General features: G+C 48.0%; 1 protein-coding gene across 1 annotated transcript in view; it reads left to right on the top strand.

Annotated features, from left to right (window-relative positions):
- Positions 1-25,783, top strand: part of Flt1 (fms related receptor tyrosine kinase 1) — a 169,994-nt gene that overhangs the window by 95,761 nt on the left and 48,450 nt on the right. The window contains exon 15 of the mRNA XM_032886730.1: positions 18,419-18,550. Within this exon, the coding sequence (XP_032742621.1) occupies positions 18,419-18,550 (132 nt within the window). The remainder of the gene's footprint in view (positions 1-18,418; positions 18,551-25,783) is intronic.

Genomic DNA, 25,783 nt, shown 5'->3' on the forward strand with positions numbered 1-25,783 from the left:
GTGTTAGCCACCGCCATGGGTGCTGGGAACCGAACTCAGACCCTCTGCAAGTGTATTCCATGCTCTCGGCCACTGAGTGGTGTCTTCGCCTCCCCGTAGTCCGTCTTAGTCATCAGTTGAGATGCAGTTCCCTTCAGCGGCATAAGTGTCCTCCTCCTCCTCCTCACGGTGCTTGGCCGGCAGTCCAGTGCTCCAGGAGCGATAACCCAATGGCTTTCGGAGATTGTACACGATCTTTAGTAAGCGCGTTTGGTAACACAAATACCTAGTTTGAGGCAGGCTCTATATCCTAGAGTTACCGGTTACCGAAGAGATCTCGGAATATCCTTAGGCCAATATGGAGACTAGACAACTGGGCCCAAAGAGATTAAATGCTTGCACCAAATGACCTACTACCAAGATGCTAGTTTGTGGATAATTAATCCCCTGAGGTATTTATTCTGTCATATTAAAAAGGCGAGTGACCATGTGGATAAACACGTAGCTCACAAAGAAAGAGTAACTTCTTTCCCCTATAAATCGGAGTCCACGTCAGTATAACAGAGACCCAAAGAGTCCCTACAGGAGCCTGGTAAAGTGATTTTAACCCTGTGTTCTCCAAATACTCCATCGTACGCAGCGCATATTTCCAGGAAGTGCTAATGAAAACGGGGACTGGCCCTTTGAGAGAAGTGAGTCCGATCTAACTTCAGTTGTCAGACCTTAAATTCGAGTTGAAGACGAGTCAAGAGGCGGCTCATGCCTGTGACCCCAGCACTTGGGAGATGCCGGCACATCAGGACTTCAGTGTCTTCCTTGGCTATGTAGCGGGTTCAGGCTAGCTTAGGCTGCACAGACAGTGTCTTGAACAAAAAGTTCTACCAATTCTCAAAGTCTATGGCTTTTAGGATACAGAAGAAAAGACACCGGAAAAAAGGGGGCGGGGAACAGGAAGTATAAGCGCTGGGCAGGTCCACACTGTGGAGGGCCCAACACTGCCCTCATTTTCCTGCCCTCCGAGGCCCTGTTTACCTCTGAAACTAGAAAGCTGCTGACTGCACGGTTCACTCCACGAAGTTGCCCACGGCCACAGCTTAATAAGCGCCACTGTTAGCGTTTCTTAAGATGGACTACGCTACACCCACCTTCTCTCTTTCCTGTTTAAAGCTGAGCCACGGAGATGGCTCAGTGGGTAAAGGGGCTTGGCGCAAAGCCTGGTGATGTGAGTTCGATCCCTAGGACCCACGTGGTGGAAACCGTGGTCTGATCGCCAAGTAACACCCTACTGTCGCCTCTGGAGAGGAGTTCTAAGCTGTAGTCACACACCCATTAAGTTTCCAATGCAACCTGAGGTGCAACGATCATGGCCACACACTCCATATCCTTGGCCCGTGTGTTCAACATCACCCACTGTGAACACTAAACACGCCGCCTCTACTGTGGCGGTTTCCGTTACAAACCTGTGAATAAGGAGTACTTGTTGGCATCAGCAACTGACTTTACAGTCAGGAACCCGCTTTACAGTCCCAGGTGACGTAGTGAGTCAGGCATACCTGTTGCCAGGTAACTGTGGGACGGAGCATACCTGGCTGTTGCCAGGTAACTGTGGGGCGGAGCATACAGACAAAATGCTAACACTACTGCTGGTAACCGCAGTGGCTGGTCCTGGCTCTCCAGGACTCCACAGAGCAGAAACCCTCTTCATCCCGTTACAAGGAGGAAGCCAGTCTAAGTTTGAATGCCTGAGCATTCAAGCCAGGATGCATCTTTCACAGAAAGCCTGGCAGGTCAGAAAGGACTTCCAGGTCCAAAGAATCATAGGGGTGCTGGATCCTTAACAGGATCTGGTCCGCTATCATTGTGACTTGTTAACTGACAACTCTTCAACATTCCAAAGAAAACAGGAGAGAGGAAGCTGGGCACACATGCGAGCTCAGGCCCCAGCGACTATCAAATGCCTGTTGAAAGGGCTGAGGGAAGCTGGAACTTCTCCCTCATTTCCTCCCAGGAAAACCCTTTCGGTGGGACGCAGCCGTTCTTGCAAAGGAAAGCAAAGACAAGAAAGCTGGGTAGTAACTTCTTGGGCCAAAGGGCAGCAGGCAGGAACAAAGGAAGTCGTGAGTGCACAAGCCCAGAAGAGCATGCACACAGGCATAGAGGCCGCCTCTGCCACATCAGTGGAACAAGAAGAAAAAAAAAACACCAGCAACCACCTCAAAGACTCCTGCAAATGTGGGTTCTCCCGTCTTGTCTCCCTGCTGGATCCATCTCCATTCCCCACCGGCCTCTCTCACAGGGCTCGCCCTCCCCACCCTGCCTTCCCTGCTCCCCGCATGGCAAACTCACTGCTCCCCTGGAATCTTTGTCACCAGGCACGCAAGGCTAGAAGATGTCCTTTCTTCACGGGTCCCATTCAGTCCTTGGGCAACCAGGCTGTTATTCTCTAGCTCCCTGAGCACTTAACTTGTTTTCAACCCTTTGAAGATATGAATGAGATCGTCTCACAGGAAGTGCAAATTACTGGCGTTCAGTCAGGCTGGAAGACACCCTGCTTCTTTAACGTTCATACCTTTTACCAGAGGCAGGCATTGCCATGACACAGTTCACAAGTAGACTTTGGCCTCGCAATCGCTCCTGGGGTTTCTTTGGTTGCTTGGTTGGCGAGGTTCGCTAAGTTTATCCTGATTGTTTTACAGATTCAGGCATGAAGAAGTAGGGAGAGGGGACCTGGGCTCCAGTCATGGTGGTGTGGGCAACTAAGGTTGTCTCTGGCGTGTGCGACTAACGCAGCCAGACGTGTCACTTCGCTCACAAGAGGACACATGAGCAACATTCTAACCTGCCAGATTGGCATCAAAAAAATATTTAAAGCAGTGAACACCTCCGTGTCCCTCTAAATGTAACAGCTTCAAGAGAGTTTAAAGCATGGTTTAAAAACATTTTAAGGCATATTAAAATATATAAGGCATTCAAAAAGCTGGGCATGCTATATAAAGAGAGATGATTTTGAAGCCAAAGCTACTTACACTGAAGGGTTTGTTTCATTAAAATTAGTTAATTGTTTGAGACAGGGTCTCACCATGGAGCTCTTGGCTGGCCAGGAACTTGCCATATAGACCAGGATTAAACTAACAGGGGTCCTCCTGCCTCTGTCTACCCTATGCTGGGATTAAAGGCGTGTGCCACTATGCCAGGCTAATTTAAAATTTTTAAAGGGCCAGAATTAATGCCGTATCAGCTCAAACCTCATTCGTTTGGTTAATAAATGTTTTTGAGCTGCTACTTTCTGTCCGGCCCTGTGCTAGGCTGTGCAGATGTGACAAGTATCTATATTTTTATCGTCATGCGTCCCCACCCTCAGAGCTGAGGAACAAACTCAGCTTTCTGTTTGGTTCTGCCATTGAGCTGAATCCTTAAGACCTGAACTCTGGATATTAAAATTAAAGTTAATTAAAATTAAATACATGAAGCTACTATCAAAATGTTTAAACGTTCGAACCTTATATAACCAAAATGCCAAGTAATAAACTTGTATACGCATTTTCGTGGGATGCAGCTTTTTCAAGCAATGACCCCCAGTGGTGTGTAGGCCTGCTCACTGTCTACATCTGCTGGCCTCAAAATGGGAGTCGATTAATTAACTAATAACTAATAACTAATTAATGATTAATAATTCATTAAATTAGTCTAGAAGAAAACACCATGACTTAACCTCAGGTTTCAGGTACATGTAACATGAGAGACGGAGAAAGGACGATTAATGTGGCTAAAGGAAAAGCGAGGCCCTCCAGTGCTAGAGTGCATTTGGGCAGCTGCAGGAGGCGATGAGATCTCACTTAGCCTAAACCAGAAGGACACCGGGAAGACATGTCTAACGTTTGAGGCAGCAGATACATTTAACTTGACTTAAAATTGCACACTTCCCATCTAGATCAAAAACATCACCCATCCCTGTTAGTACCTACCTATTTATTTACCTATCTAGTTAGTTAGTTTTATTTATTACCTAGTTAGTTAGTTAGTTTCGGTTCTTTAAGACAGTTTCTCTGTGTAGCCCTGGCCATCCTGGAACTTGCTCTGTAGACTAGGAATCCACCTGCCTCTGCTTCTCGGGTGCTGGAATTAAAGGTGTGTGTGTGTGTGTGTGTGTGTGTGTGTGTGTGTGTGTCCGTCCGTCCGTCCACTACCTCTGCTGCCACCACCAAAACCCGCAACCTGGCAGTACCTACACTTTCTGTTCCTGTATCTCAGTTAAAGTAAATTTAACTTTTAGAATCTTTAGTGTACTCAGAAAAACCCACCTTCTGTGCATTAACTTCACTGCGCTAAGGCTCTGCAGGGCATCGGCTCCAGCGGTTCCATGTCGGTGAAAATAAAGAAGAAACGAGGGAGGGGGGCTTGAAAGAAGCAAGAAAAGGGCAGAGTATCCGATCGGAGCTCAGCAGAGAGCCTAGGAGGACTAGGGTGGAGTGACACGCTGGCAGATGACAGAAGATGCGTTTCCTCGGAAGGGTGGAAGGAAAAAGAAATCAGGTTAAAGCTCATGTGACACAGAGAAGCTGCAGTAACACAAGTGTTGTGTGGAGGGGCCAGGCTGCAGAGCCCCACGTCTGAGTGAGAACTGGAGGTGAATTACTCAGGATGGTGGCTGCCCAGAACATGCTTTGGTCCTCAGAGTTAAACAGACGGCACAGCTCCTGCGTGAAATTTCAGTGCTTTTACAGATTCCGACAGCCTGCACCCAGATCGAAACAGTATCGTGGAGTCACTTTGTGTCCTTACTCCCTCTGCAGGCCACGTGCCCAAATAACCCACATTTAGTATGTCCCTTCCACTCCGTCCATTTGCTTCTCAGATGCTCCACTGTGGTCAGAATGTGTGATGAGGCTTAGCAGGTACCTCAAAGGGGTTGTGTGCTGGCCAAAGAGCTCATGACAGCACTACAGGCAAAGATGATGAGGTGACAGACTGATCCAGTTTACACAGGTTCTGACGCTAGTGCAGATGTCTCACAAACACCACAGAGAACAGGGTCTCCGAGCATCATCAGCGTGCTGAGGAGAAGCTCCTGCCTCTCCTCTCGGTGAGCAGAGGGACGTGCTGATCTGAGGGTGCTCAGTACAGCCAGCCCATGAGCAGTCATCCCACCCAACCGTGAAAGCAAATGTCTGTGACAGCCCAAACTGCTTACAGTCCTTGACGGTTAAAACTGTGGTATTTTATCCAGAGCACCCCGTGTCTCCAGCAGACCAAAGCTGGAGTGGGAGAGAAGCCCCGAAGACAGGGATTAAACTTTCTTCTTCAGCCAAATCTTGGTCACCAGGACTGAGTAACCTATCCAGGAAGGGACATGTGTCCTGTCCCCACTGTATCAGGACGCCAAAGATCTGCACTGTGGGTGCCACAGTGGGAACCATGATAGGCAGGTCGGAATCTAATTCGGGTCTGAATTGGGAAGGGATTGAGTAGAGCTCAGCCTTCTGGGGAAGCAAGGAGAGACCGTTACAGGGAAGGATGGAAAGGAAGAGCCTGGGCCCTTAAGAATCAGCCCGAGTGCTCCAGAAGAGAAATGGCGGCCAAATACACAGAATGCAATTCAGAGGCAACAGACGTGTTCACAATAGAGTGCAACTAAGCCGGTGTTTACTTCCAAACTTCTTCCTAAACTCAAGTAGAAATCTCAGGGGTGTGTGTGTGTGTGTGTGTGTGTGTGTGTGTGTGTGTGTGTGTGTGTGTGTGTGTGTGTTTGGTGTATGTGTGTGTCTCTGTAGTACTGGGTCTTGATCCCAGGGTTTTACCCAAACTTAGCATATATTCCAGGACAAGGAAGAGGCCAAAATGAAAGAGATTTAGGCTTGTGGGGTGAGAGGTACAGTCTCCCAGGTGCTGTACCCAGTCTAAAGACACCAAGTAGAGGCTCAGAGCACGAGGGGCTCCCACTCCAACCTTCCGAATCCTGGAAGACTGGGTGCTGAGAGACGGAGCTCCTGCTGGCTTTAGGTGTGCTCTGTCTGTTACCAATGTCATCGGGTGGGAGTTTTCTGTTCCACATGTCCAGAGTTTTCATGGAAATCCCAATTCCTTCCAAATACAAACTTAAAAGACCTGAGTTGGCAAGCATACACCAACCATGCCACTGCCATCGCCACTGTGCCCAGTTAAGGCCGGAGGCAAACAAAAGGTGCTCTCAGGTAACCTGCTTGGTGAGCTCCGTACGGCTTAGTCGTCACTCACACAGTCGACTCAAGCAAGTTTGGTGCCCCTCCATTCCAGCTGATCATGAATTTGCCTCATGTAATTGGACCAGGTCATCGTGCAGCTGGCCTTCACTGAGGGCAAACCGAACACAGAAAATGCTTTCTGGATCAGGGCTTCTTACATTTTATTTCACATAGCCACACAGACATGAGTGTAAGCAACAGACAGACAGACAGACCAAGCATTCATGGAGAATAAGTCAGAAAGAAATTCATTTAAAAGGACTGGAGAAATGGCTCAGAGGTTAAGAGCACTGGCCACTCTTCCAGAGGTCCTGAGTTCAATTCCCAGTAACCACATGGTGGCTCACAACCATCTGTAATGAGATCTGATGCCCTCTCCTGGCCTGAAGGTATACATGTAGGAAAAATACTGTATACATAATAAACAAACAAAGACCTTTTAAAAATTCATTTAAGGGGCTGGAGAGATGACTCAGCGGTTGAGAGCACTGACTGCTCTTCCAGAGGTCCTGAGTTCAATTCCCAGCAACCACATGGTGGCTCACAACCATCTGTAATGGGATCCGATGCCCTCTTCTGGTGTGTCTGAAGACAGCTACAGTGTACTCATAGAATAAATAAATAAATCTTTAAAAAATATATTTAAAAGCATGTCTTTGGTACACATAGCATCTTGTCATTCATTAAAGACAAGAGCAAATTTACACTGTAATGAGTTAGTAAAATAACTGGGAATAGGACATAGAATTTACACTATTAAAAGTGAAAATACAGAAAGAAGTTTAACAAGCAAGGCATAGAGCATAAAATCAAATAACTGCTAACATAAAAAATAAAAAGCAAAAAAAAAGTGGTGGCCTCGGCCTTTAATCGCAGCACTCAGGAAACAGAGACAGGCAGGTCTCTGAGTTCAAGGCCAGCCTGGTCTACAGAAAGAGTTCCAGAGAAACCCTGTCTCTGAAAGTAACCAAAAGAAAAGACAAAGACAAAGACAGAAAAACAAAAACAAAAGTGGTGGGTTATGCTAAATGCCTGGCACTGACATTGCAAGGGAAGGCTGGTGCCTGAACTCAAATCATACAGGGCAGTATATCATTTGAGAGGACTTAAGGGGGTCTATCCATAGGCATGCACGGTGCCCCACCTCCTCTACTTGAGCAGCCATGTGTGTGTATGCTATGAACTCCCATAACTGATTTCTGAGTCCTCAGCTGACAGAAACAGATCGCAGTTTCTTACCTTTGGCAACGATACAGCGCAGTAGCATTTCCCGGTATTAAAACGGGAACTCGAGGAGTGAGTCACTGTAGGTAAACAGTTATGTGTTGTAAACCTTCCAGGTAGGCTATGGCAAACGGGAACATGAGCATTTATTGTCCAGGAGTTTCCACTTAAAAAGTGCAGGTATGGGCTCAGCTCCCAGCACCCACATGGTGGCTCACAATGGCTGGCAACTCCAATTCCAGGTGTTCTCTGATGCCCTCTTCTGGTCTCCGTGAAACCTGCACTTAAGTGAACACACACACACACACACACACACACACACACACACACACACAAAATCACTCTTAAAGAAAAGAACTCTGATAATAAAGACGAGCTTAGCGAAACCTGATGGCATAACTTCTACATGAAGTATTGGTGGTCACAGGACAAGAGAGCCACCACCGTTCAGACTGACAAACCAGTTAAAGAAGCAGAGGCATTGTGTGGGAGGAGCAGAAAGCTCAAACACAGCTCGCATCTATTTAACCAGATATGTGAATCGAAGACTCTACAGGTTTAGCGGGTCATATTAAAATGCTGTCCTCTTTCTAAGACAATATAGTTCTCACATACAAAACATTGTGAGTGTCCATCACCTTAAGGCACTGATGGAAAAACGAATGCTTTGCACAGTCCCTTGGAAATACCAAATACTAAAATAGCTGGGCACGTTTAAAATGTAGACTGCACCCCGTGGACAAACGCAGGTCACTTGATCACAAGCTGATCTACCCTCGACCAACTCAGCGGATCACGGGGGGGGGGGGTGTCTTGCGCTGAGTATCAGCTTCATAGCCCTCAGGGCTCAGAACAGATCGCCACTAAAACAGCCTCTGATGAAGGTTCACTTGTCACCTTGGGGCTATCAACACCTACACAGTCACCTGAATTATTTCTTTGCTCTAGGAACCTGGGCGCGTTTGAACTTTAGGGAGATAAACCTAAGTGGCATAAACAGTCTAGATTCGGAGAACTGGGCATGCGCGTATGGTATGCTCCAGCATACAGAGTTCGCACCGGTGGCAACCTTATCTTCATAAGATAAGGCTCACAAAGACCACAAAACAGTCCCTCCTCTACACTGCACACCATTGCCGTTCCCCAGTTGCTGGAGGCCAGGTGGCTTTTGGCACAGTGCTAGACCCTGGAGACTCAGAGAGGTTAAGGTGGTGTTGCTGTTGTCCAGGGGCCCACACTGGAGCAGGTGAAATTTTAAAAGTCCGCGAAATGACTGCTAAAACCTGACACATGGCGGAGTCGGGCAGGCACTGCACAGGGCGACTGCAGCAGCACAGCCAGGGTCCTGAGAGCAACAGAAGATACTTGCTGGTCTAGAAACGAACCATTTAAAAACCGAGTAAGCATTAGCATCGAACCAAGGAAACAACATGTGGGAAGCCACTGTGAAAAGATCCAAGATCCAAGGCCAGGGGTCCTTTTACGGAGATAACAGAGCCTAAAGCTAGAAGACAGACAGGGCCAGGTCATTCAGGTCCTTGATTAACTAGAATCTAAAGCTTACCCATGGGTAGTCATGTCTGATCTGTGCAGCACGTGTATTTTAATGGCCGTCACAGTGAATGTACTAAGTGGACATGTTTGCAAACACTAAAAAAAACGAAACAAAAAAAAAAAAAAAAAGGATGAGTTTGAACGTTTAAAAAAAAATCAGATTTCTGCCTTTTCCTTAAAATTTAAAAAGACAATCCTAGAATCAAATCCCCAGCACTCATGGGTGTGAACTGTAGGTAGCTATGTCTGAAAGTCTTGCTCTGCTCCCTATTTGTCCAATCCGATACAGGATCTTACAGTAAAGAGAAATCTGGGATGGCTACATGGCTAAACTGGTAAAGGAGCTTGCCACCAAGCCGAATGACCTGAGTTCGATCCCTGGGGCCTATGTGGTAGAGGAGAGAAGTAAGTTTGCCCTCTAACCTCGGCATGTGAGACGCCACTAGTTTAGGAAAATAAGAGTGAGAAAAAGTCATATAATAGAAAAGATAAGTCCATAATACTGAGTGTGCAGAGGGAGGGGGCGAGTGTGCATAGTGTGTGCTCAGAGGATGGAGAAACAATCTATCAGTTGTCTGAAATAAATAAGCAAGGGTATGGAAATGACTTGGGCCATCCTCCTGGAAGTAAACTGGTAAATAATTATGCCATCAACAGAAAGCGCAATAGCTTGTTATCTTAATCAGGGCTTCCTTTGCTGTGAACAGACGCCATGACCAAAGCAACTCTCACAAAGGACAACATTTAATTGGGGCTGGCTCACAGGGTCAGAGGGTCAGAGGGTCAGGTCCGTTATCATGAAGGTGGGAAGCATGGCAGCATCCAGATGTGGTGCTGGAGGAGTTGAGAATTCTGTACCTTGACCCTCAGGCAGCAGCAGGAGACTGTTCACCATGCTGGGCGTAGCATGAATATAGGAGACCTCAAAGCCCACCTCCACAGTGATGACACACTTCCTCCGACAAGGCCACACCTCCTCATAGTGCCACGCCCTCTGCGCCAAGCATTAAAACACAGGACTCTGTGGAGGCCAACCCTATTCAAACCATGACGCCTGCTCGTAAGCGAGTCTGTGGCTGCTTCTAATCCTCGTGTCCATCGGAGAAAGGAAATTCAGCTGAAGCAAACCCCTCAAAGAACCTGGTATGAAGGTGCATGACAGACAGCTGGGGCTGGGGCAATGGCTCAGTGCTTAAGAGCGCTGGGGGCTCTCATAGAGCACCTGGGCTGTATTCCCAATATCCACATGGGACAATCCCGGGGATCTGATGCCCTCTCCTGGTCTCTAGCTGTATACATGTAACATACAAAACATACATGCAGGCAAAATACACAAACACATAAACACAGATAAATAAAAATCTCTCTGTGTCTCGAAACAAATGTAGCTTTAAAAGCAAGTTCTCGGGCTGGAGAGATGGCTCAGCAGTTAAAGAGCACTGACTGCTCTTCCAGAAGTCCTGAGTTCGAGTCCCAGCACCAACATGGTGGCTCACAACCATCTGTAATGGGATTCGATGCCCTCTGCTGGTGTGTCTGAAGAGAGCCTCCCAGTGGCGATATATATAATTCCTTTTCAAAGAAACAAGTTATTTAAAAAGAAAATAAAAACATTCAATGATGTAAAAGACACACACACAAAGAAAGACCCACACACATGAAATAAAAATAAATCAAGTCTTTTTAGAAGATGTGTTAGGAAACGTCATTATTTAAATGCTGTGGTACAGAGATCAACAAATGGGTCCTTGAAAGAGTAGAGAACCCAAAAACAGAACCAGAAATACATAGTAACTTGCAATCTCATAACTGGTGCCATAATTCAGTGGGAAAAGAATATTTTATTCAGTAATTGACACTCAGGTGGGCATGGCCACACATGCCTTTATTCCCAGTACTCAGGAGGCAGAGGCAGGTAGACTGTAGCAGTGAATTAATTAAACTGCTTTGGCTCCCGGTGGGTCCGAGGTGCGCCTGCCCAAGAGCTCTCTGGATTCGGGAATAGAAGACGCGCTCGCACGCATGCATGCACGCACGCGCGCGCCAGCTAATATTAATATGTCTTGACTAGCTCAGTGGCTGGACACTTCTAAACTTCCCAGTGGCTAACATTCTGGTATTCCTGGTTCGACACCTTCTAAATCTACATATATATTTTAAAGATGCATATGAGTACACTGCAGCTGTCTTCAGACACACCAGGAGAGGGCATCAGATCTCATTACGGATGGTTGTGAGCCACCATGTGGTTGCTGGGAATTGAACTCAGGACCTCTGGGAGAGCAGTCAGTGCTCTTAACCGCTGAGCCATCTCTCCAGCCCCTAAATCTATATTTTATCTTTGCTGCCCTGTTACCTTCTGGGTAGTCCTCACCTACATTGTAGAATGCCTTCTCTCCTGCAGCTCTTAAATCTGATCCTGTTGCCTCGGAGTCATGGCGTTTCTCTTCTAACCACTCTCCCTCACTCCCTTGCCCAGGAAATCTAAAAGTCCCGCCCCGTCTCCCAGCCCAGCCCAGCCATTGGCTGTACTGCAGTTCTTTATTACCAATGAAAGCCAGCTCGGGGCAGGGACCCTCAGGCCTGGAAGTGCGGCTTTTGGGAGCGGAAAATAAGACAAGACACTAGAACCAACCCCCAGCAGTGTATTTCTTTGAGGATGGGGCCATCCTGGCCTAAAAGTGAGTTCCAGGACATGGGCTACATAGTGAGACCTTGTTCCTTCCCCTCCAATAAATAAATAAATAAATAAATAAATAAATAAATAAATAAATAAATAAATAAATTAGTGACGTCACAGCGCTCAGCTGTCTGTGTGGTAAAGCTCCTCACCTCCCACTACACACCTTTCTCCAAAAGAAAACTCAAAGACAGAAAACCAAATAAGGAAAAAGCAAAACTCCAGTAAATATTTTTTCTTTTTTGTTTTTTTCCAAGACAAGGTCTCACTATGTAGCTAGAGTTGGCTTCAAACTCAAAGAAATGCCCCTGCCTCTGCCTCCCAAGTACCGGGATTAAAGGCATGCGCCACTGTACCCAGCTTCCATATTTTCATAGATTTTTATGACAAAAACAGACAAGGAGGGTCCTTGATGATATTAGTGGGGAAAGATTTATAAGCAAGTATATTACAAACTGTAAGAAATAACATTAAAGCACAACCACAAAAATAGGAGACGAGTATATAAGGAATGGGAATATACTGAGATTAATTTTTTTTTTTTTACTTTGTTTGTGGTATTCAGCTCCAACTAGAATTTTAGGGATGGAAAATGGCTGAAGTTCAGACTCTGTGTGAGGAATGGGTAGCAAGGTGGACTTTTAGGGAGGAAAGGGGGTTCAAGACAGGGTTTCTCTGTATAGCTCTGACCATCCTGAAACTCCCTTTATAGTCCAGACTGACCTTGAACTCATGAGATCCGCCTGCCTCTGCCTCCCAATGCTGGGATTAAAGGCGTGCAACAGTACTGCCTGATTGCACGATGGATTCTTAACTCCACACTCCTCTGCCACAGCCTTGGTCTCTGACTGCTAACTACACTCGTACCTTACACTTTCCAAAGCTTCAACCATACCGTTGCTCTAACTGTCTCGCCTGCCCGTTCCACTCCTGTTTCTGCAGTGCTGGGGATGGAACACGTAGCCTAGGGCATGCTATGGAAGTCGTCCGCCACTGAGCTGCACCCCCAAACTCACCCCCATCAAGCCTTCTGCCAGGACTTCCTTCATATTTATTTTCCCTGCTCCTGGAATCCATGTGATGCGAGGCAGGTGCTGCTCTGATTATACAGAGAGAAAAACATCCTCAAAGGGACTCTGGGACTTAGCCAGTCACAGAGGAGAGCCCTCCCTGAAAAGAAGGCACATTTCCTCTCATCGGCTTCAAGTACCGGCATCCCCTTCGGCTCATCTCCCTCGGTTGCTTGAGCCAACTCCTGCAGGTTGTCTCTTCCCAGAGTGAATTTCCAGCCCTTTCCCCCCTTTCCTTCCCATCCTCCCATCCAGGCACGTGGGGTGGGGAGATATCGGCCTCACCACCCCTTGCCTGAATTTCAAGTAGGGAGCCGGACTGCCCCATGCTGTTCTTTCCTCATTCCAGCCCCATCCTGCCTTCTGCAAGACTAAACTTCCCTACGTGCCACTTGCATGATGTCATTTCCACAGCCAAATATCTTCAGGACGGTCTTCCTCTCTGATCAGAACGACCCCTGACTTCAGAGTTCCCCTTCATCTGCCAGTCATTCAAAAACAGGGCTTTTGGAAGCAGGGATACACACACGCGTGCGGACACACACACACGCACACGCACACACACGCACACACTCATGCACACCTGCACACACACATGCTCATGCCCGCACACACCACACGCACGCACACACACTCATGCACGCACACACACACACACACACATGCACACCCCACACACACACATGCTCATGTCCACACCCACACACACACACACATGTGCACACGCCACACACACCTGAAAGCACACACAGACGCCGTGCCCGCACACACACACACACACAGGCACAGGCACACACACACACACACACACACACACACACACACAGAAATGGTCAGAGAGTGCACACTAAGCCACACTTGTTTCACGGTAATGGGATGGCTTTGGTTTGTGTGTCTTGTACCACATGACAATGCTCAATCATTGTTCACTTCCGGTACAACATTAACCAATAGCATCCGTCTCCACTGATGTGAGAAAACACTGACCAAAACCAGGGGAGGAGAGGATTTCTTTGACTCACAGGTCATTGTCTGCCATGGAGGGAAGCCAAGGCAGGAACCGGAGGCAGGAACTGAAGCAGAGACCAGGGAGGAACTTTGCTTACTGGCTTGTTCAGCCTGCCTTCTTAGACAACTCAGGGCCACGTCAATCAATAATCAAGAGAATGACAATGACTATACCAGTTGACATGCCAATGTGGATGGGGAAAATCTCACGGACCCCATGACCCCATCCTCCACAACCCACAATGGAGAGTTACAATTAACCACTGTGTGTGTGTGTGTCTGTCTGTGTGTGTGTGTGTGTGTGTGTGTGTGTGTGTGTAACAATAGTAATTAAACAATCAAGAAGTTGAGATGAAGCAAAATAAAGTAGGGAGACATGAGAGGGTTATAATTCCAGCAGCTGGGAGGTGGAGGTAGAAGGATTGTGAGTTCAAGGCCAGCCTTGGCTGCATAGCAGAAGCCTGTCTGTCCTGAGAAGGAAGAAAACAAGGAACAAACAGGCTGCCCACTCCCTCTCGGGTCATCTTGACCTTGGAACCCTAGTCTTCTTACTTCTTGGGAAGTTCTGACTTGGGGATCACACCCTCTTTCCCTCCCTCCCTCCTTCCCACCCTCGCTCTCTCCCAAATGACTTCTACCAGCATATAAAAATGCTATAAAGCTTTGCATCTTAAGAAAGAATTCCTGGGCTGGAGAAACAGCTCAGCAGTTAAGAACTGGAACTGCGACCAAAGTTTAGTTCCCACACTGGCCAGCTGTGTCTCTAGTTCCTCTGGCCTTCATGAGCCTCTGTACTCATGCGCGCGTGCGCGTGCGCGCGCGCGCGCGCGCGCACACACACACACACAATTAAAAACGGAAAAATAAAATCGCTTTTAAAAGTTCCCTTCTTGTGCTTAACAGATGCCTTATTGCTTGAGAACTCGGGCTGCTCTCGCAGAGAACCCAAGTTAAGGTTCCAGCACCCATCTAGCCACTCACAACCACCTCTAATGGCAGTTCCAAGGGAATCCAACATCACCTAGCCTCTACATGCACGTGCATGGTGCACAGACGTCCGTGCAGGCTACGTGCTCATGCACATAAAATAAAAATAAGTAAAATCTTGGGGTTGGGGATTTAGCTCAGTGATAGAGCGCTTGCCTAGCAAGCGCAAGGCCCTGGGTTTGGTCCCCAGCTCCGAAAAAAAGAAAAAAGAAAAAAAAATAAGTAAAATCTTAAAAATTCTCTCCCCGTTGCTCTGTAGACACTGGCTCAGACTTGCTTGGAAGGAAACTCCTGACTGCCTGCCTTGGGCACCGCCCTGTCTGTTTCTGTGTCCTTGTGGGGCTTTCCTCTATGCTCTGCTAAAGTAGGCGGTTAACTTCCTTCCCCAGCCTGCCTGCTCTCTCCTGTGAAAATGCCTTTTGTCGCTTCCAGGAACCTCCAGGCTTTCTTGTCACCTCCTGGGCTCTCTCTCTCTCTCTTTTTTCCTTCCAGTTGGCCGGTTTCCCTTCCTGTTCTACTCGACTCAGGCCATGACCACCCACTCTCCTCCCTCTGGACTAAATTCGTCCATGATCTTCATCTATAGCCCTTCGACTCAACTTCTTCCTCAGTGCGGAGCCCACGGGGTTTTTCAAGTCGGGTCCCCTCTCTCTGTTCCAGATGAATCCACCCTTTGGATGTGGGGCGGCCATCTTGAACAGACTTCTTGACTACCGCCCTCATTTGGCTCCCCTGGAATCTTCATTTCCAGACACTACGCATCCCAGTTGTCTACACCCTTGACTTAGACGTCAGCCTTCCGTTGCCCTTCTCCCCCCAATACCGCACCCCAATCCAGAAAAGCAAGCCAGTTGGTTCTTCAGAGGAACCCCGAAGTCCGTCCCCACCCATGGCATCAGAATTCTGGATGTTCAAGCCTTTCAGGAGAAAACCCCCAAGCCATCCATCCCCTTTCCATGTCTGCCTGCTGCTGTGCTATCTTATAATGACTAATGGCTTCTGTCTCTCTCTTTTTTCTTGTGCTACCAAGGGAGGGAACCCACGACCTTCCTTGCTCATTCCAGGAAAGCCCTCTAGCACTCAGCTACATCACTTGCTCTCCCTACGGTGGGTTCTTTTGGTTTACGGTGGTTTTGTTGGTTGGCTTGGTTTTGTTTTTTGAGACAGAGCCACGTAGCACAGGTTGGCCTCAAGCTTAATGGGTAGCTGAGGCTAATCTTCCCGCCTCTACCTTCACTTGTAAGGGTTACAGGGGCAAGCTACCACACTCAGCTCACCAGCAGACTAACTGATCTATTATTATTTTACGTGTAAGTATGTGGGCTGGAGTGGACCTGGAAGAGGGCATGGGATCTCCTGGAGCTGCCTGCTGGGCGTACTGAGACTTGAACCCAGGCCCACTGAGAGTGCAACATGGACTCTTAACTGCTGGGCCATCTCTCTAACCCTAAATCCTTATGATGCCTGGGGAGGGGGCAGGATCTGTGTCCTGGCTGCTTTTTTCCTCTGCTTGCTTACTGAATGCTGGCACTCAGTACTCAGTACTCGGTACTCGGTACTCGGTACTCAGTACTCGGTACTGGGCTGCAGAGGTCTTGTTTCCCTTCCCCACTCCTCCTCCTCTTCTTCAGATGATTGCATGTGTATGAGTGTCTGTCTGCATGTATGCACATGCACCACATGCATGCCTGGTGCCCACGAAGGTCAGGAAAGGGCATTGGCTGCCCCCGGATCAGGGGTTAAGGATGATTGTGATATATCATGGGGGTGTTGGGAACAGAACCTGGGTCCCCTGCAAGAACAGCACATGCTCTTCAGCCCCTTATTTCTCACGTGGGCTCATTCCTGGCCCAGGGGCGACCCAGCTGCTACTCACTCTGTAATGCTGTCTGCCAACCTATCAGAGGCTCCATTCTCCCCATCTGATTGGTCCCCAGCTCTTCCATTTCGATTGCCTTGTCTGCAGCAATCGCCCTCCTCAGCACCACCTTCACTCGAGCCTCTCAGACGAGTGTGCCTTCCTCCTCGGCTTTACTGTAAACTAGAAGTGAGCCCTTCGAGGACAGGGGTGGCACTTGTCTGCCACCGTCTGTATCTGACTGTCGGGTACATAAGAGAGGCTCCAAAATATTTTCATCTGGGTCAACAATTACCAATTTTTTTTTTTTTTTCTTTTTTTTTTTTTTTTTTTCGAGCTGGGGACCGAACTTAGGGCCTTTTGCTAGGCAAGCGCTCTACCACTGAGCTAAATCCCTAACCCACAAATTACCTTTTTAAGCGTTTATTTTTAAAAAGATTAAAGGGCAACTGAATGCTCAGTGGTCAAATGTTCAGTAAATCCCTGGTTTAAATGGGGTGGGGCAGACGGATAAATAAAGACAGTGTGAAGGTGAAAGGGGTTGGTATTTAGCTGGTCTATCCTCTATTTACCTATCATCCATCTAGCTACCTGTCTGTCTGCCTGTCTACCTATCTATCTGTAATCTATCTGTCATCCATCTGACTCACTCTCATCTATCTATCCACCTGTCTGCCTATCTATCTGTGTCTATCATCTGTCTATCCACCTGTCTGTCTATCTGTCTATCTATCCATTCATCTATCTATCATCTATCTATCTGCCTATCATCTATCTACCTGTCTATCTATAATCTGTTTCTATCTCCTATCTATCTATCTATCTATCTATCTATCTATCTATCTCTCATCTATCTGTCTATCTATCTATTCATCTATGTATCTATCTCTCATCTATCTATCTGTCTGACTATTACTGTCTGTCTATTCATCTATCTATCTATCTATCTATCTATCTATCTATCTATCTAATTTTTATGTTTTCATGTGTGGTCAGGCACACTGACTTCCTCTCTAGCACAAGTCCTCAGTGCGTGTTCACTATGGCCTCTTGCTTCATTCCTCGCTTTCTCAGTTCACCGCTGACACTCCTTCAAGCTGCAACTCAAGGCCCACCTCCGCCTCTGTGCACCCCTCCCTAGGTACTCATTTGCATTCTTGTTAGCTGTCTGTTCCCCAGACTCAAACTGATGGGAGAGCAAACACTTAGTAAACACTTAGTGACAGTACTCAGTAGAGCCTCTGTGTCTCAAAGCTTCTCAGGGGTTTCTGGAAATTTCTGGCAGTCTGTGTAGTACTGAGTATTAAGTACTTATGTCTTCTGAGCACTCATTACCATGATACACATACACTGAATGGGAACTGCTTTCATTTTATATCAAGACTGGGGAAAACAAAACATAGTCAGAGTAAGTAATTTGCCTATAAGCTAAGGTTATAGATTCAGAGAGCCAGCCCTAAGTGCTTTACCTCCAGGCTGTACCACCTCATCAGGTCACGTGATAAATGACCCTATGCCACAAATGTGCTGAGGGTTAAGCTGTGAGTTCTTGATCATGTTGCTTAATGACGAGAAGTCTCCATTTTCTCTGTGTGAGGGGGACAAGGCATCAACTTCCAAGTGTTTGGAAGCATCGGGCTGGGGACTGCAGAGTGCTCGGCAGATTGGACAGATGTGCGCCCAGCGGAGACTGGAGACTGAGTGAACGACCCCATCTGGGGTTAAGTCGGGCTCAGAACCTCTTCCGGGAGCCTTGGAGAGGAAGGCACTAGGCTTCCTGAAGGCTGTTTGGGTTTGTCCTCCAGACCTGCTAATGTAAACATCTCTCACTCCCCAGGAATTATTTTAGGACCGGGAAACAGCACGCTGTTTATTGAAAGAGTCACAGAAGAGGATGAGGGTGTCTATAGGTGCCGAGCCGCCAACCAGAAGGGGGTCGTGGAAAGCTCAGCGTACCTCACCGTGCAAGGTAAACAGCTGGTGGCTCAGACACCTGTTTCCCTGTTTGCTTAACTCCCCCCCCCAGCCCTGACCCCCAGCCTCGGCCTTTCCCCCCAACCCCCTACCCCTACCCCGCGTCTCCCCCCCCCACCTTCCCGATCCACAGTCTCCTCTGGCAGCCCAGTGCGTTCTTTCCGTACCCCTTTCTCCTTGCCTGATGACACTGTGTGGCACCATCTGAAGGAGGAGGTTGGCTGTCCTTGGACACCCCAACCCAGCAGTCTCAGTAGGGGAAGTACTTCCCGGAAGAAGAGAGCCTGGTGTGCTAACACTGTGGATAAAATTACTCAGGAAGACCCAAGGGGTTCACATCTGTGAGAAAGGGCCAGGAAGAGAGACGCGACCCACCCACTGACTGCAGGATCACCCCTCCCCCGCCCCCCTTTTTTTTCCAAGTGCTGGAAATTACAGTTGAGATGCTTTTTCCTCTGCTGGCTTTTATCACAAGGAGACACAGATTACTCTCAGAAGCAAGACACACAGAACGGCTCACATCTCAGACACACCCGGCCCTCGCGAGCACCACTTTTTGGGCCTCAGATTTTGTTGAAGAACAGAGCACAAAGTGGCTGGGCCCCACCCTGACTGCGGCCACTCGGCTTCCATTTAGAAAATGGTTTTGGTTGGGGATTTAGCTCAGTGGTAGAGCGCTTGCCTAGGAAGCGCAAGGCCCTGGGTTCGGGTCCCCAGCCCAAAAAACCAAAAAAAAAAAGAAAAGAAAAAAAAAAAAAAGAAAATGGTTTTCAACCCAGGTTTTGGTTTTCCCGTGCTAAGCCCCATCCCAGCTCTGAAATGTACAGCATCCTAAGATTGCTGGGCGCCTCTGAGGTAACAATGGCGTGTGGAGATTTGATGTTAAAAGATGGAATTTGTTCAGGAGCCATTCCACGGTGCTGGGGGGCGGGGTTTGCATTTGAGAGCCTAGGGGATGCGTCTGGGGAGAAGCCAAGAAGGAAGAAAAGCCGTAACTATTCCACCGCAAATCCGTACTTCCAGAAAGGAGGATCGAATTCCCCAAACAGCCTGAAGAGTGCTCCTGTCTCTCAAATCTTCCTTTTAAAATGGTCTTCCAATTCTGCCCACACATCAAACGAGACCAAGTAAGCCTTTCACTCCAGCAGCTCCTCTCTCAAACATCTGCTCCTCTGCCTCTGGCACGGACATCAGGTATAGCCACCCCCGCAGCCGCTTCAGGCCAGGGAGAGCAGAAAACAAGAGATGCCCTCAGGTTCACTCAGGGCTGTTACAGTGGACCCACGGGGTGTGTGGAGCAGTTAGGAAGCCTCCGGAGGTGCAGAGAGGTCACCTAAAACTCAGTCAGCTGGTGGTAGCCCTGAGGAAGGAAGTTCCCTTTTTTTTTTTTTTTTTTTTTTTTTTTTTTTCTTTTTTTTTTTCCGGAGCTGGGACCGAACAGGGCCTTGCGCTTGCTAGGCAAGCGCCTACCACTGAGCTAAACCCCAACCCCAGTTCCCTTTCTTCTGAAACTCACCTCCACCCATCCCACAGCTGCTTCACCATGCTAAGCACCTGTGTCCTGGTGTTCTCTAGTGGGCAACACCGTCAGCAGCGGCTGCACATCTGGTGGAGCGAGAGAAGCCCTGGCATGAAGACAGACTGTGCATGTCAGTGTGTAAATCTTTCCTCTTCTGACAGGAGGATCGGGGCATCTCAGAAGCCATGTTACTTGGCCTCATGGTTTACAACATCTGTGACCCCAGTATTCCCCCTGAGACTGTCCTCCAAAGCCTCACAGAGGGTGCGGTTTTAGGGGAGCAGGCATCAGCTCCATAGGAGGATATACCTTGAAACAGGGAGCTGTTTGCAAGCTGACAGTGAACCGAGCTGGGGAAAACTGCACATGAATGACGGCCAGGTTCTCAGAGGACCTTGGACTCACAGAATTAACATGATCATGTGATGCCATTCAGGGCAGTGGACTGCAGTTATCTGCAGATCATCTTATAATTGAAAATGGAGGGCTGGAGCGATGGCTCAGCGGTTAAGAGCAATGACTGCTCGTCCAGAGGTCCTGAGTTCAAATCCCAGCAACCACATGGTGGCTCACAGCCATCTGTAATGGGGATCCGATGCCCTCTAGTGTGTCTGAAGACAGTGACAGTGTACTCATACACATAAAATAAATAAATCTAAGAGTGAGAGAATGAAAGGAAGGAAGGAAGGAAGGAAGAAAGGAAGGAAGAAAATGGAGAGCTGGAGAGATGGCTCAGTGGTTAAGAGCACTGGATGCTCTTCCAAAGGACCAGGGTTCAAGTCCCAACACCCACATAGCAGCTCACGCATACCTATAACTCCAGTTCCAGGGGGATCTAGTACCCTTAGACAGAGGGTACTACGCAGGCAAAATACTAATAAAAATTAGCATTGCACATACCTTTAATCCCATCACACACAGAGAAACCCTGTGTCGAAAATTAAGAAACTAACAAAGAAAGAAAGAAAAGGGAGAAAGGAAGGAAGGAGAGGAAAGGAAATGGACCCTCGCCCTTGAACTTATGATTCATGTCACTGAGGCTGTGAAGCACACCCTGGCTTCAGATGTGATTTCCTGGCCTGCTCCTATCTCGCCCCGTGGAGTTAGGAAACATAGGCACACGGGTTGTGTCTGTGGCTATGTTTAACAGATTTAAAGAGGTTCAGGAATCAGCCAGGAAGGAAACGGTCTGCTCGTTTTATTCCCTTTGCAAAAGGAGTCTTATACTGGCAGATAAAACAATGCGTTATTTTGGTGTCTGAAAAGGATTGTGGAGTCCGAGTAGCTTCTCTAAATAATCACAGATCTTGTTTGCTTTGGACGGGACTTTGGGCACATGTGGAGCTGGGAAGGGGGGAGTCGCCCAGTGTCAAGACCACAGTAAAGCTGTCAGCAGTCAAGAGTCAGTTCTGAAATGAACGCACTTGACCCACTTGTATCCAAAGACCTAGACTAGGCTCTCTCTCACGGAGGCTGAAAGCTAGACTCCGCACAGGACTTTTCCTACGGCAGACTAAAGCATCGCTGTGCTCAATAGTATTCAGTTATACAGGACAGTCACCTCAGAGGATGACCCCACTTCAAAGCATCCGCTACAGGTGATGATGGCTTAAGGGATGACACACGAAGGCCTCCATGCTGGACGTGGGTCCCAGACGTGGGTTGTAAACATGGGCTTGAGAAAGGAGCCACACAGTAAGTAAGGAAGGGGCATGCAGCACGCTAATTAGATCCCAAGGCTTTATGATAAAAATGGCTCAAAACAAAGGTAGCACGAGTCCCAGTGCTCCCCACCTTGGTCAGTGTTCCATTCCCTGGTCCCCTGCGACCTGCAGTCAACCCCCTGAGGCCATCATGGCACTGCTTGTGAAGGCGCTAAAGTAACTTAGGACTTTGTGGTTCTCCTTCTCTCTTAGATGCTGGCAATTTTCAGAGTCCCAAGTAACAAACCGTGCTCACAAAAGATGAAGCGTCTCTTCCTAACTGTACACAGGATGCTGAAGGCCCTAAATTTACATAGCTTTAAAAAAGAAACAAACTTTCAACTCCAAACTCCTGCGTAAAGCTGGGATAATACAGTTGCCCTGTCTATCTTTGAAACAGTTTCTCCCCCCTCCCCCCAAACTGGGGACCGAACCCAGGGCCTTGCACTTGCTAGGCAAGCGCTCTACCACTGAGCTAAATTCCCAACCCCTCCTTTTTTTTTTTTTTTAAATGCTTTCTAAGAATCCATATAGACCAATATAGATTTAAAGAAGTTTTAAATTGGTGCCCAAGCTCAGTTAGGATAAGATATCTACAGATTGTTCTTGAAATGAAATAATTGGGCTTCAAACACACCCACCTTATTTTTCCTCGTGGAAACTAGGCTTACGTGACTCCACACAGGGCATCCCAGACACAGATGGTGGCTTTGTTAGGAAGGCCTGGATGTGTTGATTGTACCTTACCTTATTAAGCACATGGTATACTGCGTTAAGCAGGCATGCATGAATATAATTGATTCTTTTATTATTTTATGCATATGAGCATTCTGTCTACATGGACATGTGTGTATTGCGTGCACGCAGTGCTTAGAGAGAACCAGAAGAAGGCACTGGAAATCGTGGAACTGGAGTTGTGCGTCAACACGTGGGTGCTGGGAATCAAACCCAGGTTCTCTAGAAGGCCAGCCAGCGCTTTTTAACCACAGAACCACCTTTCTATCCCCATCCCCGTGCCCTGCCGAAATTTTGCAGCAATCCTGTGAGAAAGTTTAGCTGTGGAAGATAAGGCTCTAGTGGGACCCGTGGAGGAGTCGGATGACCTCGCAGGGCCACCAGGCTAGGAAGTGACAGAGCTGAGAGTCGGGAATGCTTGAGCCCCTCCCCTGCACTGTGTCTCCTGCAGAGTGGGTCCTCTCGCAGCAGGGTGTGGCAGCAGGGTGTGTCTCCACTTCGGGAGCTGAGTCACCTTTGGAAAACCCCCTCCCTTCCTCATACTTCAGTTTCTGCGCTACAAAAGGGGAGCGGTGATGGTGGTTGACTAACCTTCCCAGGGCCCTTCCAGGATGAAGAGATTCTGTCCTGATAAAATCTGAAGTGCTAGCTATTATTAGTGTTGGCTGATGAGCTCCTCCACTCCGGCAAAACGTTTAGTATCACATCGTTTCCTGGGCTTACTCTGAGTCACCCAATGGTATACGAACCCGCAATATTCCTGTTTGGCTTAAGGATTGGCTTGCGATAAGAATGTGTTACAGAACAAATGTCTCAGACTGCAATTTTTTTTTCTTTTTTTCGGAGCTGGGGACCGAACCCAGGGCCTTGCGCTTCCTAGGCAAGGGCTCTACCACTGAGCTAAATCCCCAACCCCTCAGACTGCAATTTTATTTTCTTTCTTTCTTTTTTTTTTTTCTTTCTTCCTTCTTTCCTTAACCGGAAATTACTCTCCAAAAAAAGCGCAACTTGTCTGCCTGTCACAGGGGTGTTGCTCAGAGGGGGTCAGAACACGGCCCGTGATAGGGGTCCCGGCCTGTGTTTTCCCAAGTGAAAAACTGTGGCTCTCAGTCTCCTGTGTACCCAGATGCTGCTGGGGACAGCGAGGAGTTGAGAGCGGAGGTCCGCAAGTCTGCGGCTTCCCCTAAATGCCAGGCAGGAAGGGGATGGCTGAGCTCCAGACAAGGTGAAACCTGGTTTGGTTCCAAGTGAGTGCCGAAGATACAGAGGGCTGAAAGAGAGAAAGCCTTCTCCAGGAGATTAAGGTGTGCCCCACCCCACCCCCAGAGATCCTTGATGAAGGTGACAGTCCTTGCTTGTCCAAACTCCTTTATTTATTTATTTATTTATTTATTTATTTATTTATTCATTTATTTTTATGGCGGATGTGAATACATCTTACTTGGGGTGAATCGGGGATTAAATACCTTTTGTAGGAAGGCTGCCCCGTAAGGGAAGTCCATTGGCTAAACACTTGGGGCCTATCTAGATACCTCATTGGCATGGAAAACAATGGGTTTTTATGCTGTGTGACCAGTCTTCATGGTCCTCTCAGTGGGGTGTCATGGTTACAGGTCAACAGATCAGGTAGAGCCTGGCTGGGAAGGGTTCTCGGGTTCTCACACCTGCCGTTCTCAATTATGAGATTTCCTGGGGTTTTGAACCTGCTTCAGCCTTACCAGCTCTTCTGTCTGGTGGCACGGTCCACCTGTGCTGAGCCGTCTCTCCAGCCCATAAAACTGTATTTAAAAGTTCAAAGGGGTTGAGAGAAGGAGCCGGAAGTGAGGAAAAGTTTCAGATCATACCTAACAGCAGTTTGCACCTTCACCCCTGTTGTCTAAACATTTTAAAAAGAAAGTGAGGCTCTGGTCTCCCACACAGCTGCCCACAGACCCATGCAAGAAAGTTTTCCCAATTCCTACTTGCGCTCCCCCCCACCCACCCTTTTCCCACCCCACCCTGCTAAAGCTCCTTGGTGATTTGTTTCTTGGGAACTCACCTGGTTATGCTCTTTTAGCCGAGCTGATGGCTCTGTGGCCTGAGGTGCTGGCAGCCTGCTACCGGAACACAGTGCCACATGCCAGGCCAGAGTGCGGATGCCTAGCTACTGAGAAAACACCTAAACGTTTCTTAGGCTGGTCTACCCAGCCAAACCCTGTCCCTGATAACCGTCCTGCAAAGGTGTGAGGCCAGTTGACTCAGCCAGAATGGCACACAGAGGGCCCACCACCACTGCCACTAGACAGGCTTGAGACACCGCATAGTGCAGACTCTTGACCTCCCTCAGAAATCAGACGACCTGCTAAGTGGAACCCAGAAGGATGACAGGAAGCCTGGGGAGTTAACTGATGTGGTTCTGTCTGTGCAAGGGAACAAGACCTTCCCTATACCAAAAGAGACCCATTAGCGTAATATATGCTTGGCCACATTCTTGTCAGCATCCCGAGTGAAAACAGAGGCATGCTATTTCCTTTTACACACATCTTATGGGAGTTATGAGCCTGAGACCAGCACTCTCTCCTAATAATTATCAAGTTCCGCCCACATTGCTTTGCCCCTGAGCAGCTGGGCTATTTTGTAGACTGAACTGATCACCTGTCACCAGCCAGTTGAAGTGTGTGTGTGTGTGTGTATGTGTGTTGGGGGTTGGGGGGGTGGGGACGGGGTCTGGGGGAGGGGCATCTGTCAGGCGAGTGTGTAGAGAAAGCACCTAGGGGCTTGGCTTAACAGCTTTTCAGCAAAAAGTAGCAGAAACAGATCAAGTGGAACACAGATGCCGCCATATAAATGCTAAGATTTTTTTACTAAGCACTACCGAGTACTAATGTTCAACTGAGCCTGACATTCTGGTATTCTAAGGCGTCGGTTCCTCAAACATGTGACTACTTATAAATAGTCCCACCCGAGAGGAATTTTGCTTGTGTAAGGACTATGGAATTAGACTTTGGGGGACCAGTTTCCTGTCCTATGGGACGCACTGGGAAAGTTCCCACAGTCCGACAGGGCCACTTGCTTCATGTTCCGTGCAGGAATCCTGTGCAAGGACCCTATGAGGACATTGCTATCAGCATCTGTGACAATCAAAGGCTGCTGCAGGGTGCCTGTGTGCTCGAGCACGTATGCACACACACACACACACACACACACACACACACACACACACACACACACACACACTCACACACGTAGTAGAAGAAATTCAGACTCCCATGAAATGAACTTTGGTTTACAC

The sequence above is a fragment of the Rattus rattus genome, chromosome 16, assembly GCF_011064425.1.
Source record: "Rattus rattus isolate New Zealand chromosome 16, Rrattus_CSIRO_v1, whole genome shotgun sequence".
NCBI classification, from domain to species: domain Eukaryota; kingdom Metazoa; phylum Chordata; class Mammalia; order Rodentia; family Muridae; genus Rattus; species Rattus rattus.